General features: G+C 39.5%; 1 protein-coding gene across 2 annotated transcripts in view; it reads right to left on the bottom strand.

The window, feature by feature from the left end:
* Nucleotides 1-4167: 4167 nt before the first annotated feature.
* csw (protein tyrosine phosphatase non-receptor type corkscrew) overlaps nt 4168-14568 on the bottom strand; it is a 49269-nt gene continuing 38868 nt past the window's right edge. For both annotated transcript variants that reach the window (XM_081985616.1, XM_081985617.1), the window contains 3 exons: nt 13540-13896; nt 13272-13486; nt 4168-5001 (listed from right to left, as the gene is read on the bottom strand). In XM_081985616.1, coding sequence (XP_081841742.1) covers nt 4899-5001; nt 13272-13486; nt 13540-13896 — 675 coding nt within the window. In that variant the 3' untranslated portion in view covers nt 4168-4898. The remainder of the gene's footprint in view (nt 5002-13271; nt 13487-13539; nt 13897-14568) is intronic.

The raw sequence follows: 14568 nt of genomic DNA, 5'->3' as shown, positions 1-14568 counted from the left end.
GCGTGTAACATTTACCGTAGTGCTCTAACTGACTAAAACAAGCATATTAGGGATGCAAAGAGGGATTCGTGGAGGAAGTTCTGTGGGACCTACCGGACACACACAGAATCCATAAAATCCTCTCTAGAGAGCCAAAACAAAACCCGGGAAGGAGCATCAGCGCCACTGATCGGGACAGAACCATTCTGCGGCCTTGGAAAACCATATATCCAGGAAGTACTTAATAAAGCTAAAGAAGAACTAAGAGCAACGCACGGGCAAAGACTTCCAGGACTGAGGCAGGCCAAAGATCTCCTCGGCACTGATTAACCTCAGCAAAATTAGTCTCAAGGCATTAACGGATCATTGTCCACTTGGAGAACACCTAAGGAGGCTAGGCCTAGAAGAGGACAGTACCTGCAGGTTTTGCGGAGAAGAACCAGAACCACCACATCTTGCTGGGGTTATGCTGTACGCTACAGAAGATTAAACACACTGGGATTACACCAGCTGGCTGTGGAAGAAATACCTCAAACAGACCCTAAGATCCTGAAATTCCTAAAGGAACTAAATCTTGAGGGGCTGCTATGAACAAGGAAACCTTGAGATAGCAGAAGAAGATGGGTACATCTGTCATCATCCACACCGCACCATTACCTTTATGTCATGTCATTGTTATTGTCCAATTCTGTACTATGTTAATCTTCCACTTATATTACTTTCTCAATCCCATAGTTTTCCTGAAACACTACATTTCTTCCTCGCCCCACATTTCCTTGTCTAGTTTAGCATCATAAATAAGGCAACGTGCCTTTTCCATGATGGTACGATTGTATCGTTCTGCCACAACCATTTTGCTGAGGGTTGTAAGGTTCTAATACCTCTTTCCAGACAAAATTTCTTAAAACTCTGTGATGAATATTCTCCACCATTGTCACAGCGTAATGTCGGAATTTTCCTATTGAATTTGGCTTCAGCTATTGGAAAATCATTTTTAAAACTTAGTTCATCTTCACTTTTGTGTGAAAGTGGGTAGACAACAGAAAAATGTGAAAACTGATCTATGAAGGTAACAAAATATGACTTACCGTCAAAAGTCATATACGTCCCTTGATATTGTCACGTTTAAGGGTGCGAAGTGAGGGATGGTAGAGAAACAACTCCGGTCACAGGTAAGCCTCGTTTAAATCTTTTAAAAAACAGTTTAAATAGACAACAAAGAGGGGTTATTCTTACCCCCAGATTAGACCTCATGAGAAACACGTGGGAGGGTGTGTCTAGTTTAGCCTTTCAGCTTCACCGTAAAGGGTGGCACGCAGCTTTAAGCACAGTGTTCTTGTACGGTGTGACCAAAGGACCAAGTAGTTAACTGATAGGGTTAAGGGTTCTAACGGTCACTTCAAGTTGTGAGAGAACCCTTTTCAGCCTGGGATCCTAGGAGGGTAGCGAGCTGTCCCACCACTCCACGTAAGAGAGTCCACTGTTGCTCGCCAACTGACCCGGAGACCAGTGACCTCCCCCTGGGGATGACCCCAGATTTCGGTGATTTAGTCTAGCTACGGTTCATCTTTTATACTCGTCAGCGCTAACCTATGCTGGTTACTGGGTGTGCACCATAACTACTAAAACGGGTGTGACAATATTATTTCCAAAAAATTCTTGGCCTTCCAGTCTGCAGGCTCTATCACCTAAGGTGGATGAGTCTGCTTTTCCATTTGGCAAATTTCACATAAACCAACAGCTACGGTATTTGGAAGAATGACCCATTCTTCTATGCATTAAATTTGGGTCTGTCTCACAAAAAGTTCCACAATGTCTTTCTGGTGCCAGGAAGTAATCACATACAAATTTCCTTTTAGAGTTCAAAATAAAATAATTTCCACAAAATAAAATAAATTCCATTTCCATTTTTGAGCACCAGAACTTTTCCATCACCGAAAGTTATCTGTAGTCCAAATTTTTGCATTTTCTTGTCTGACAACAAGTTGTAGTTTAGGTTTTCACACACCCATACATTATTAAGAGTGACCACTTTTCCTATCACTTTTCCATGGAGTAAAAATTCCTCAAAATGTTTTCCTACTAAAGGGTTGGTAACCCCACTATCAACAATGTAATTTACTTCAGCTGTCGTTTCTCGGTTGGTAATTAAAGCATTATTTTCTTCCAGTGTTATAAATGATGTATTCTGGGAGATATCTTCTTCAACATTGCTGTGTTGCACTGAATGAGCACCCTCTTGAGAGAATTCTGACCTGTCATAACCGCTCCACTTGCCTCTGCCTCTACCTTGATGTAAATTTCCTCTAGAATGTTGATTTTTCCAGCTTTATTACAGAGGTGACAGTTAAAACGAAAATTGTGCATTTGAGTTATAATTTCCTCTAAGTTTCCAGAAGTACTTCTGCAGAAACCCCGTTGCATTTGTGACCCCATAAAAGCTACATTTCTTCCCATTTCTTGGTTGAATGTTGGTTGTCGAGCCTCTTCCAATAGTAACTTGTTTTTAACAAAGTCCATGTCAATTGCATTTTGATTTTGGCTAAACATTATATCAATTGCCGTTGTTACAGTTTGATAGGATTCTGGTATTGATAACATTAACTGCAACACAAGTTCATTATCCTCATGTAATTTGTTGTTTTCTGTGTTTTTAATTTGTTTTTCTACTCCTACAGGGATATTGGTTCATTCCTTAACAGTAGTGCGATATGAAATAGACCAATTTACAGGCAATTTTAAGCGTGCGATATGAAATAGACTGGGAGGGAGACGTTGAGGGAGTGCCCGGAACTGTTGATGAAGCAGGATCGGGTGCCTCAGACGCTTCTGTCAAGCGGGAACTCTCACCAGAGAGGGAGGACTCTGAATTCTTTCAAAACTCTATCCTCCCGTCGCATGGAGACGTCTGGTTTACAGATGGATCCAAAACCGTGACGGGGGCAGGGGCAGGTGTGTATGGTGCGACTTTGGGGACGAGGCTTAACTTGTCTCTAGGCTGCCACTGTACCATCTTCCAAACCGAGATCTTAGCGATCATCCGATGCGGGGAGTTCATTTTAAACTCACCTCTAAGCCGGAAGGATATATTTAACTGTACGGACAGCAAGGCAGCAATGGTTGCCTTAAAAGCTGATTCAACGACGTCTGCGCTGGTGCTGGAGAGTAAGAAGACACTCCTGTCGCTCACGCAGATGACCAAGGTACGTCTAACTTGGGTTCCCGGTGTTAGGGGAAACGAGGAAGCGGACAGGTTGGCCCTTCGTGGCTCCAAAGAGAGACCTGTAGGGCCCGAACCTATTGTAGGACTAGCCGGCGCGGCCGAATCCGCCATTGTGGACCGTATCTTCTGGCAAAAATCCGATATTGCTTGGGAGGAGGCCGGAGGCATGCGGCAGTCGCAATGTCTCATGGGCTTCTTTCCAAGAAACAAGTCGAAGTCCCTGATGGAATTATCCAGAAAGGACCTCATATGTGTGACAGGACTGTCAGATGAAAAGACACATGTACATTCTGGGTCTGTCACAGGATCTAGAATGTCGCTTGTGTCTGGAAGACGAGGAAACTCCGATACACGTTCTCACACAGTGCCCGGCACTTGCGACGATCAGAAATGAGCTTTGGGGTAAGAGTGTCATCAACCCCTTAGATATTCAAGGTACCCGACCAAGGAGGCTCTGCAACTTTGTCAGGGCCACCGAACTGGAGGGGTACTAGCTTGTGATGGGTCACAAATGGGCCTAAGTGTCTTCTCCGAAGGGAACCCATCTAACAATATTCATTAATTCATGAAATAGACCAATAACAGATGATTGTGTGTGATTCCACCAATCAGAAACTCCCAGACCTGGTCTCCTCTAGTCGACAACTCGTGACAATCTTTGATCCACGGTACTTGGAAATATTTAGCAAACCAGCGTCCGGTCACACTCACATAGTTTAGCTAGTGCCTCATAAGTACAGTTGCACTTTAACCGAATTCCACAATTAATGGTTTCAGTGTTTTCTCTTCTTCTGATGAAGAAGTCAAGGCAAATTGTCCATGTTATTGAGCGGTCAAATCGTTTTCGGCATACTAACCACAATAATATCTGTCCGATTCTGAGACGAGAGCTTGTTGTTCAGAAACCGGACATTAGTGAAGAATTTTTGTAAACCCGTGGAAGGACAGTATTGGAATAAAACGCGTTATTGTTTATATTTTAATTGGTTTTATTTAATGATATAATATTTTAAAGCTCGATAATGTACAGGAGTAATTTTTATAATGTGAAACTGTGGCGGTCTTATTATCCGGTGTGGGAAAAACCTTTTTTTCAATAAAAACTCACCCTGTACATTTGTTTGTTTGCCTTATCCGCGTTAGTGCGGTAACGTACAGTTTACACAACAGTTTTAGATAAATTACTATCAATTTGAAAATGACGTATAGACGTAGACAATTTAAATACAGAGCTCGATTGTTTTGACGTAATTTGACAGTTGGCAGGTCATGATGTCATATTCGTTCCGTAGAGCATAAAACGAACAGAGCCACACTCAGGGTGTACCTTAAAATCAACATACTTTATGGCAAAAATCAAAGTAAAATGAGATGACGTAACAATGTTTCTGTATACATTTACTTATTGTGATTTGATTTTTGCCATATATTTTTGCTTATAATAGATCTGTACACTTTTTAACACGTGATTACGCTGACTGAACACTGATATACACACTAGTGCGTGTGTATTCTAAAACCATCTGTCGTATAGTAAATAAACTTCAGCACTGGATACTATTCTCAATAAATAAATTTAAAAGTGCTAAAACACTGAATAAGCTCTAACTGTTATATACCTATCACATGTAGCTTTTTGGATGAACCATCACTTTTTCAATTGCCTGGAATAGCAGCTTTACAAAAAGTGCTGACGTCATGTTTTCCTAGGTGGCGGCGGCGGAGCGGTACACGAATGCGCGTTCGAATTATTGGAAAAGTTCTCGTACAACGTCGTCTTGACTAGCTGGTCAGGTGGCCTAAAAAGTCAATCAACCACATTAATATACAGGGTAATTCATATTCGGCCCTCACCATTGAGATCTCGGAAACTACAAGAGTTTAAATTGGGGCAATGTTGCGCCAGTATTTTCCGAGTACTTCCGAAGATATCCGAAAAAAACTGAAAATTTGGTTTTTGGTTTTTATTTTTTTATTTCTAAGCTTATTTGCAGAGATATCCCAAAACCGAACAAACATTTTTATTGCCACTTTTGATCAGCTATAAGATGACGGTTGCGTATTTGCCTCCCGACGTTTCGTCTGTCAATAGTCATTCATCATCAACTTCCTTTTTTTTGTTATGGACGCCATATTGGAGTTTTACACGACCAAATACAGCATTTTATTTTGAATCCAGTGATGCACGACAACAACTTATGATTTGCTTTATAAATGACATTATAAATTCATTTTGCCTTTTCTGGTTTTGAATAGCGTCAAAAATGCCCTAATTTTAAAGTCAATGTCAAAATGGCGGCAGTTACAGCAAAACGGACACCAGATTCATGTTCTCCTGGCCAAAATTAGTTAAAATAGGCCCTTGACACGTCTAAATCCAATAGTAGGCCAAGAAACCCTTCATTTGAAGAAAATGTCGGTGCATTTTTTCCAAAAATGAATTGATTATTTGAAACATCATATCATATGATCGTAGGTAGCTAATGAATGGAGCTATCACGTGACGTTGAGCGCGCCCCGTTTGACCGCTAGAGGGCGTCAAATTTGATTACCTTTTTACGAACATTTTGCTAAATCTCTCGAAAACGGTTTGAGTGAGCAGTGTGAAATTTTGACTATGTTTACACCTCAAAGAGACGCTGTTTATTTATATTAATTAAATATAACATTTTGCGTTTTTATAGGCGGTACCCCATAATTTTTTTGGAAAATGTTTGAATTTTGAAAATCATCTTTAACTGCCTTTATTAGTTTAAGATAATGGTAGATATGGTCCAGGGCACTAATGGGAGCGATGCACGTCATCAGTGAGTTTGACGTTTGTGTGCGTTGTTGCCAGATTGCTAGTTGACCGTTTCCTGTTTTTGTTTTTGATGACTTGACTAAAAACTGCTTACAGAGAGAGACAAAAAAAAACTTAATATTGACTAATATTATTATTCAAAATTTTCTGTTAAAAAACTGCGTCTACTTCTATATAAGAAGTAAATAAAAGCAAAATTTATGTAAAGTTCGTGTTTTAATGAAAAAACTAAACATCTGGCAACGAGGCGCGTTAAACGTCAATGACGTGCATCGGCCGATATATTATCGGCCTTCTTCTATATGTGAGGTAAAGTGTCATTTGTCAAAAATGTCATTTTTTATGGGTGCATGTCTGCTGCTAACTCTAAAAATGCCATAAGTTCAAGGTCGGTGACAAAACGGCGGCAGTTACGGCAAAACGGACACCGGATTCGTGTTCTTCATGCCAAAATTAGTAAAAATGGCCACCTTGACAGGTTTAAATCCAACATGGCGGCGGTGAGTCCTAGGAAAATGTTTCATTTGTGCTAAAATTTGGTATTTTTTAAGAAAACAACGTTAATCTAACTTACACTTAACGTTATAGAAAAAATAAAACATTGTTGTTATAGATCACCGAAATCAGTACTAAACGTACTATTTTGTCGCCCATAAGAAAAAAGAAAGTTGATGATGCCGACAGACGAAACGTCGGGAGGCAAATACGAAACCGTCATCTTATAGCTGATAAAAAGTGGCAATGAAAATGTTTTTTCGGTTTTGGGATATCTCTTCAAATAAGGTTAGAAATAAATAAAAACAAAAAATCTAAATTTCAATTTTTTTCAGATATCTTCGGAAGTACTAGGAAAATCGAAATTTTCAAAACGGTATTTGGTTTAACTTTAAATTGAGCAACTTTAAACTTTCTCCAATCTCTTATACTTTCCGAGATCCCAATGATGAGGGTCGAATTTGAATTAGTTCTAGATGTATTGAGATCTCGATAATGGTTAAAGCTCACCGTCAAAAAGACGGACAGGATCGAAACCATAAAAATAAATGGATCTCCGCTCACTAGTACGCAAAAACGGAGCCCTATCAGTATATGGCACTGTCCTTTGACGGACAGCAACGGGCCGTGCCGTGACGGACTAAGGCCAGGCGCACATTGAGACGCACGCGACGCAACACAGGCAGGACAGCACATGTCTTATTTTTGTTTCATGTATTAAATAGTGTACTAACGCATATTAAGACGCAGCACAGCATAGGCCAGGAATGTCTCAATAAAAACGTGCGTCCCTCAGTGATTGTCTCAGACGTGTCATCGTTCGGTTGACGTCGAGCAGTCGTTCCGGATGGACAAATAAGAGAAAATTCTCGCGAGTGAAAGTGACAGTGGAGAGGATCAAACCACATCATGCCGTTCCAACACTTGATGAAAGACCTCCAGGAAATCCGAGAGGCAGAAAAAGCCAAAAGAGCGGCGCAAGAAAGATTAGAGGAGGAAAACCACAGGCTGTCTACTGAGAAAACAACATCCTTCTCAGAAAACAGCTTGAGGACCTTAACGAGAAAATGGCGGCATTTGAGAAACAAATGGCTGCCATCAAAAAAACGCCCGACATACAAGCCAAACAAACCGATGACAACGAGCATACGACAATGAGGAAAAAGCGCAAGAAGACCCAAAAGAGCCCAGAGAGAACCCAAAAACCTCTGGAGGAGATGGAAACTAGTGAAGAAACTCATGAAAATCCATCTCCTTCAGAAAACGAGAGAGACCCTCCGAGGGAGACGGAGAAAGTTGAGAAAACGGAGAAGATTTCGCCAGTCGTGCTAAGAAACGCAGATGACTGGACAACCGTATGTAAAAAGATAAAAGCGAAGAAAATTAACTACGTTAAGGCCAAGATGACGATGAACGGAGTGGCAATTACCCCCATCTTCCACCCAGGACTATAGAAGCTTAACTAAGCTTCTAAATGACAACAAGACGGAGTACCACACGTACGCCCTTCCCGAAGATAAAACCACCAGGGCCGACATCAAGGGCGTCCCGACCAACATCTCCGTTGATGACGTCACCAGGGGTCTCGCAAGCCAGGGATTGCTTGATCAGTAAAAAAGACAAAAGACCGCTACCATTAGTCTTAGTCAAAGCCCAAAAAGAGGACAAAGGAACCCTGTTCCAAATCAATCGATGCTGCCATCTAGTGGTAAAGGTGGAGCATCAAAGACAACAGCTCGGTGAAACGCAGTGCCACCGATGCAAACGAATTGGACACACGCAAAGCTTCTGCACCGCAGAAGCTATTTAGCTTCTTGCGTCAAGCTTTTGCGTCAAGTGCGGAGGAAACCACCACTCAGCGGAGTGCCCCAAAGCACGAGAGGAACCAGCCAAGTGCGTAAATTGCGGAGGCCCCCACTGACAAAACCAAAACGGACGCCACAAACCCAAAGAGGACCCCAGCCTATGCAGCGGCGGCCGCACCGAGAAGACAAGGGCTACTACGCCGCCCAACCCGGACATGACCACAACATTGAATACGGTTTTGCAGCAGATGCAAGCAATGTGCTCATTAATGAACACTTTGTTTGCACATCTGCCAAAACCAGCCATGTAATAAACTAATCATGTTTTTTCTTACAGGTAACTCCAACCCACTCAAGAAGAAGCGACGTTACAATACCAACTCCGACAGACGTTTTCCCCCCAGATGGCGAGAATTTATTCTCAAAATCTGGGTATAACCTATCTGCAGCTAACTCAGTGCTAACTGAGCCTTGGCTGCATCCCGGCTCCCCCAAAAATTGGGAGGCACCTCCTTCTCACCCGACCAAAACCCTACCTAGGTTTGCTAATGAAAGGATTGGCCTGAAATGGCCTGCCTTTTGATTTGCAAACTTTCCCCGACTTGACCAAGCCGATGAAGAAAGAAGCGTCCAGGAGGACAGAAAAGCGCAGAAGAACTTGCGAATTTCGACTCAAGTCGAAAAATCGCATTTGTAAGGGTGGAACCGATACTGGCCTAATGGTTTACAGCGATGGGGCGGTAAAAAGCAGTAGTCTTGCTTGACCCCCTTATCTGAGACCGCACCCTAGTCATGAATAATGGCGCGATTGTCTCAATCTGAGAATTGAGGTGACGTGTGAGACATGTGCTACCCTGCCTATGTTGCGTCGCATGCACCTCAATGTGCGCCTAGCCTAATGGGCGACTAGCTTTACTGGGGAAAATTTTAGAGAATTTTATGTAAAACTGATTCCCGGTTTCCAAATTGAATTATCTTTCTCTGTTTTTCGGAAAATTGGGAAAACGTCAGAGGCTGCATTTTAAACACTCTTTAACAAAGCCAAAGAGAGTTTTCAAACTAAGACATTATTAGGACACATTGGTTTCCGAGATATGACATTATAAAAACACACATTATTTTATAAAATACATTACAAGAAAATACGACATTATGAAAAAAAAAAACTGTGCGATTGCGTTTCGTTTTGATTTAAATACAAGTTTTTGTAAAGTTGCTCTATCAAAAATATGTTAATGTATTATTATATTTTTTTCATTTTATTCAGATAATTTACAACCCTTTTTTATAACAACTTTACAAAATCTTACTTAAATCAAAACTAAACACAATCGCACAATTTTTTGTTTTTTTTATAATGCCTTTCAAATTTTACATCATTCTGCACGCAAAAATGAAGTAATGGAATCAATAAATATGATAAATATAAATTTTTTTGCAACTTTGTAATTATAAAAATTTGTAACACAAAGCACACTGATTGTCATTTATTTTTCATAATGGCAGGGACATTTTCCAAGTCAAACTATGACACAAATTTAAAAAAGCGTTTTTCTGCCCTTAAACAGTAAATAATCTTTCCAAACACGCAAAAATTCAAAATGTCGGCCATAACAATGTACAAAGTTATCATCCATATCTCGGAAACCAATGAGAATATAGTTTATTTCTGACTACATTCTAAGTAAAAAAGTGTCCTAATAATGTCTTAGTTTCAAAACTCTCTTTAGCTTCGTTATGAAATTGTAAGAAATTGTTTAAAATGCAGCCTCTGACGTTTCCCAAATTAGATAATTCAATTTGGAAACCGGAAATAAGTTTTACATCAAATTCTCTAAAACTTTCCCCATTTAACAGACTTTGTAGCTCTGACGGTTACCGAGATCCCAATACATGTAGAACCAGTTTGAGACACACTGTATTTTATTTTGAAATAAAACACATCTTAAAATGTACGACATCTTTATGGTTCACTATTTTTGGCTTGGTACTGGGAAAATTTAGCAACCTTTCTCATATGTTTGTATTATTTAATGATTTTAAGGAAATTATGACATCACATTTATTTATTTTTTTAAATCTGACTCTCTTCCTTTGTTTCCTAACCAAGAAGCTTTCATAAATAATACTAGTAATTTACCAATTTTGCCAGTAAATTTATTGGTCTAATTGAAATTTGTTTGAAGGATATCATTCATAGTCATAATAACTATCATAAATCTCAAAAACACGTCTTGTTTCGAAAACTGTAGGAAAACTGTGTTAAATTGTAATTCTTGCAAACTATAGGCAAACTTTGACAATACTGACAGATATCACGTAGTTTTTGGAGGATAGTTTAACTAGGCAGTCACATGACCACTGTCAAATAACAGTCATAAATTTTAGAAACACGTTTTGTATCGAATTCTGCAAGAAAACTTTTTCCTATCCAATAACCTCAAAAATACTACAGAATTTGGTACAGTCAGGGAGAAGCTATGACAAAGTTTGAATTGTTAGGAACCAAATCCAGTTGGAGAGAGAAAATGACATTTTTCAAATCCTCATTAAATGTTCTACGGATGTCAATAACATACAAAGTTTGGTACAGTCAGTAAAGTCAAAATTTTAACTGCCAGAAACACAGTTTAACAGTCAGGGACAAAATCGCTTGTTAAGCGCACTTGGAGTAAGAAAACGACTGTTTTAATCACATTTTTGGAATCCTCATTAAATTTCCTATCAAATAACATAAAAAAACATCACAAAATTTAGTGCAGCCAGAGAGAAAAGTGGTGTCAAAATTTGAACTGACAGAAACACAGTTTGAAAGGACAGTCAGGGACAAAATCGCTTGTGAAGCGCACTTGGAGTAAGAAAATTACTATTTTAATCACATTTTTGGAACCCTCATTAAATTTCCTATCAAATAACATGAAAAAACATCACAAAATTTGGTACAACCAGACTGAACTGACAGAAACACAGTTTGAAAGGACAGTCAGGGACAAAATCGCTTGTGAAACGCACTTAGAGTAAGAAAATGATTGTTTTAATCACATTTATGGACCCCCCATTAAATTTCCTATCAAATAACATGAAAAACATTACAAAATTTGGTACAACCAGAGAGAAAAGTGCTGTCAAAGTTTGAACTGACAGAAACACAGTTTGAAAAGATAGTCAGGGACAAAATTGCCTGTAAACCCCACTTGGAGTAGGAAAATAAATGTTTTAAGCACATTTTTGGAATCTTCATTAAATTTCCTATCAAAAAACATTACAAAATTTGGTACAACCAGAGAGAAAAGCGGTGTCAAAGTTTGAACTGACAGAAACACAGTTTGAAAGGACAGTCAGGGACAAAATCGCTTGTGAAACGCACTTGGAGTAATAAAATGACTGTTTTAATCACATTTTTGGAATCCTCATTAAGCTGCCTATCAAATAACATGAAAAAACATCACAAAATTTGGTACAACCAGAGAGAAAAGCGCTGTCAAATTTTGAACTGACAGAAACACAGTTTGAAAAGACAGTCAGGGACAAAATCGCTTGTGATGCGCACTTGGAGTGAAAAAAATTACTATTTTAATCACATTTTTGGAACCCTCATTAAATTTCCTATCCAACAACATGAAAAAACACTACAAAATTTGGTACAGTTCGGGAAAAAGGGATGTCAAAGTTTGAACTGACAGAAACACAGTTTGAAAGGACAGTCAGGGACAAAATCACCTGTAAAACCCACTTGAGGTGAGAAAATGACTGTTTTAATAACATTTTTGAAACCCTCATTAAATTTCCTATCAAATAACATGAAAAACCATCACAAAATTTGGTACAGCCAGAGAGAAAAGCGCTGTCAAAGTTTGAACTGACAGAAACACAGTTTGAAAGGACAGTCAGGGACAAAATCGCTTGTGAAACTCACTTGGAGTAAGAAAACGACTGTTTTAATCACATTTTTGGAATCCTCATTAAATTTCCTATCAAATAACATGAAAAACATCACAAAATTTGGTACAACCAGAGAGGAAATGGGTGTCAAAGTTTGAACTGACAGAAACACAGTTTGAAAAGACAGTCAGGGACCAAATTGTCTGTAAACCCCACTTGGAGTAGGAAAATAAATGTTTTAAGCAGTTCGATTTTCAACTTGAAACGTATCGCACGTCTGTTTCGTGGGCGCCATTTTTTGTCGCTAAGAAACCACGTTTCTTGAAACGGTGTTCAGGGAAGTTTGAAGTTGACGACCGAATTCCGCAGCCGGTCGAGTGGAGATGGGGGGAGCTCTAAGTGGAAACGTTGATTCCTAAAAGTCTACGGGGAATTGTCTTGTGCGGTGTACTTCCAAGAGGCGGAAAGGGTGAAAACCTAGGTCAAGACCACGTGGATGTGACAGTGACGGTTATAGTTTTCACGAGGAAGGACTACATCTTTTGCTCGGATCGTGCCTTTAAGCGATTTTTTAGAACTTTTAGTAGCTATTTGGGGCTCAGGGGCACAAGCCCGACTATCTGAGCCTCTTTCGTATCGAGCTGGCAAAATACCCTAGTTGGTAACGCCATTAAACAGAGCAAAAAAAAAAATGTTTTAAGCACATTTTTTGGAATCCTCATAAAATTTCCTATCCAATAACCTAAAACAACCCTACAAAATTTGTTACAGCCAAGGAGAAAAGTGGTGTCAAAATTTGAACTGCCAGAAACACAGTATTTGTAATTTACCAGTCAAATTTTCCTGGTAAAGTAAACTATTTACTTTACCGGTAATTTGCCCCATAATATTTTTGTTTACAATTTTTGACCCTCTCTATCACCCTTATTATCAATTTATTGACTAAGGTAAATGTGTCTAAATCGACTTATGGGACCTTCTACCTGTGCTAGAGTGTTTTCCAGATTAATTAGAGACACACCAATGATAGAAAAAGACAACCATTCGAATTCAATGGGTTAGACAAACAGAAAGTTTTCCTTACCTTGGTAGTGGAACGTCAGACACCACTCGTTGAGGCTTTTTCGTTTCAGGCCTCATTATTACAGCGGTGGGCGTTTGAGGATAAAACGACGCCGTACTGTTAGGTCGAGTTAGCGAACCGGTATTAGTCAAACTGTTTGACAGTGCGCTACCCAAATTACCCATGTCGCTACTATATTTAATATTAGTATATTCGCGGCCAGACTGAATAGATTTCTGAAACATTTTCATTAGAGCTGCTAAAGAATATACTAGATTATTTCACTCACTTGTGTAGCTTTCACTCTCTCCGTGATTGTTTCAATGTGATGTTGTACGGCCAAATAGACAAACTTGTACTGCGCCTCCGTTTGCACCATTCCCGATCTTTGCGATCGAACCATTTGAATGGTGCGCTGAATGTCGATTTCGCAGTCCAATCCGTATTTTTTTAGTTGGTCCAGAATCATGTCAATCACTATAAACGTGCCCGTTCGGCCTATACCGGCAGAACAGTGAACTAGTATGGCACCTGGCGGCTGGTTACTGGGCAATTCCTTTTGTAGCTCCTCTTGTTGCTTGTTCACTTCATGGAGAAAGTTTAGTACGCAGCCGGGATCTGATGGCACGCCATGATCAGGCCAAGCCTAGAAACGCATATTATATTCACTTCAAAGTCAACTTTGTTACGAAATTGGCAAGCTTGACATATGGACGTCTATGGTGACATTTATATTAAAAATAATTCCAATTTGACTTCAAAGTGTACTTCGAAGTGCGTCAAGCTGCTTGGCAGATGCAAGCAATGTCGAAAATAGCGATAAGAAGGATGCCGTTAAAAATGTGTTTTGCTAGTGGTGTTTTGCATACCAGCTATGCCGATAAGCTAAATTTGGAACAAGAAACGAGTGAACCCCAAGTTTTTATTTCGCCCAAGGAAGTCATCCTAAAAATATAGAAAACCGTAATAAAAGGACAAGAGCATTGGAATCCCCACCTCAAACAGGTAACAAAAGGTTTTGTGAGAGCAATAAAGAAATTATTTCTCAAGAGATGTGTAGTAAACCAGTCAAAAACATGAAATCAACTGACATGGAAAAGCTGCTTATGATATTTTTGAAGCACTGGCTAAGGTTCAAGGTTCTAAAACAATCAATGGGGTAGCTTGTCTTCAACATCATGATCGCAAAATAGGTTTGGCAATTACAAGCATATACTCGTACAAAAGAATCACTATGATTATTTATAAGATGGGACAGATAGATCAAGAAAAACTAACTCTATAGCATAACGCAAACAAAAGTCAATCCCTAAATATA

This window comes from Ips typographus, linkage group LG8, assembly GCF_016097725.1.
Source record: "Ips typographus isolate SLU linkage group LG8, UJ_Ityp_2.0, whole genome shotgun sequence".
Lineage (NCBI taxonomy): Eukaryota > Metazoa > Arthropoda > Insecta > Coleoptera > Curculionidae > Ips > Ips typographus.
The sequence above is the reverse complement of the archived record's forward strand: the minus strand, read 5'-3'. Positions and strand labels throughout refer to the sequence as shown.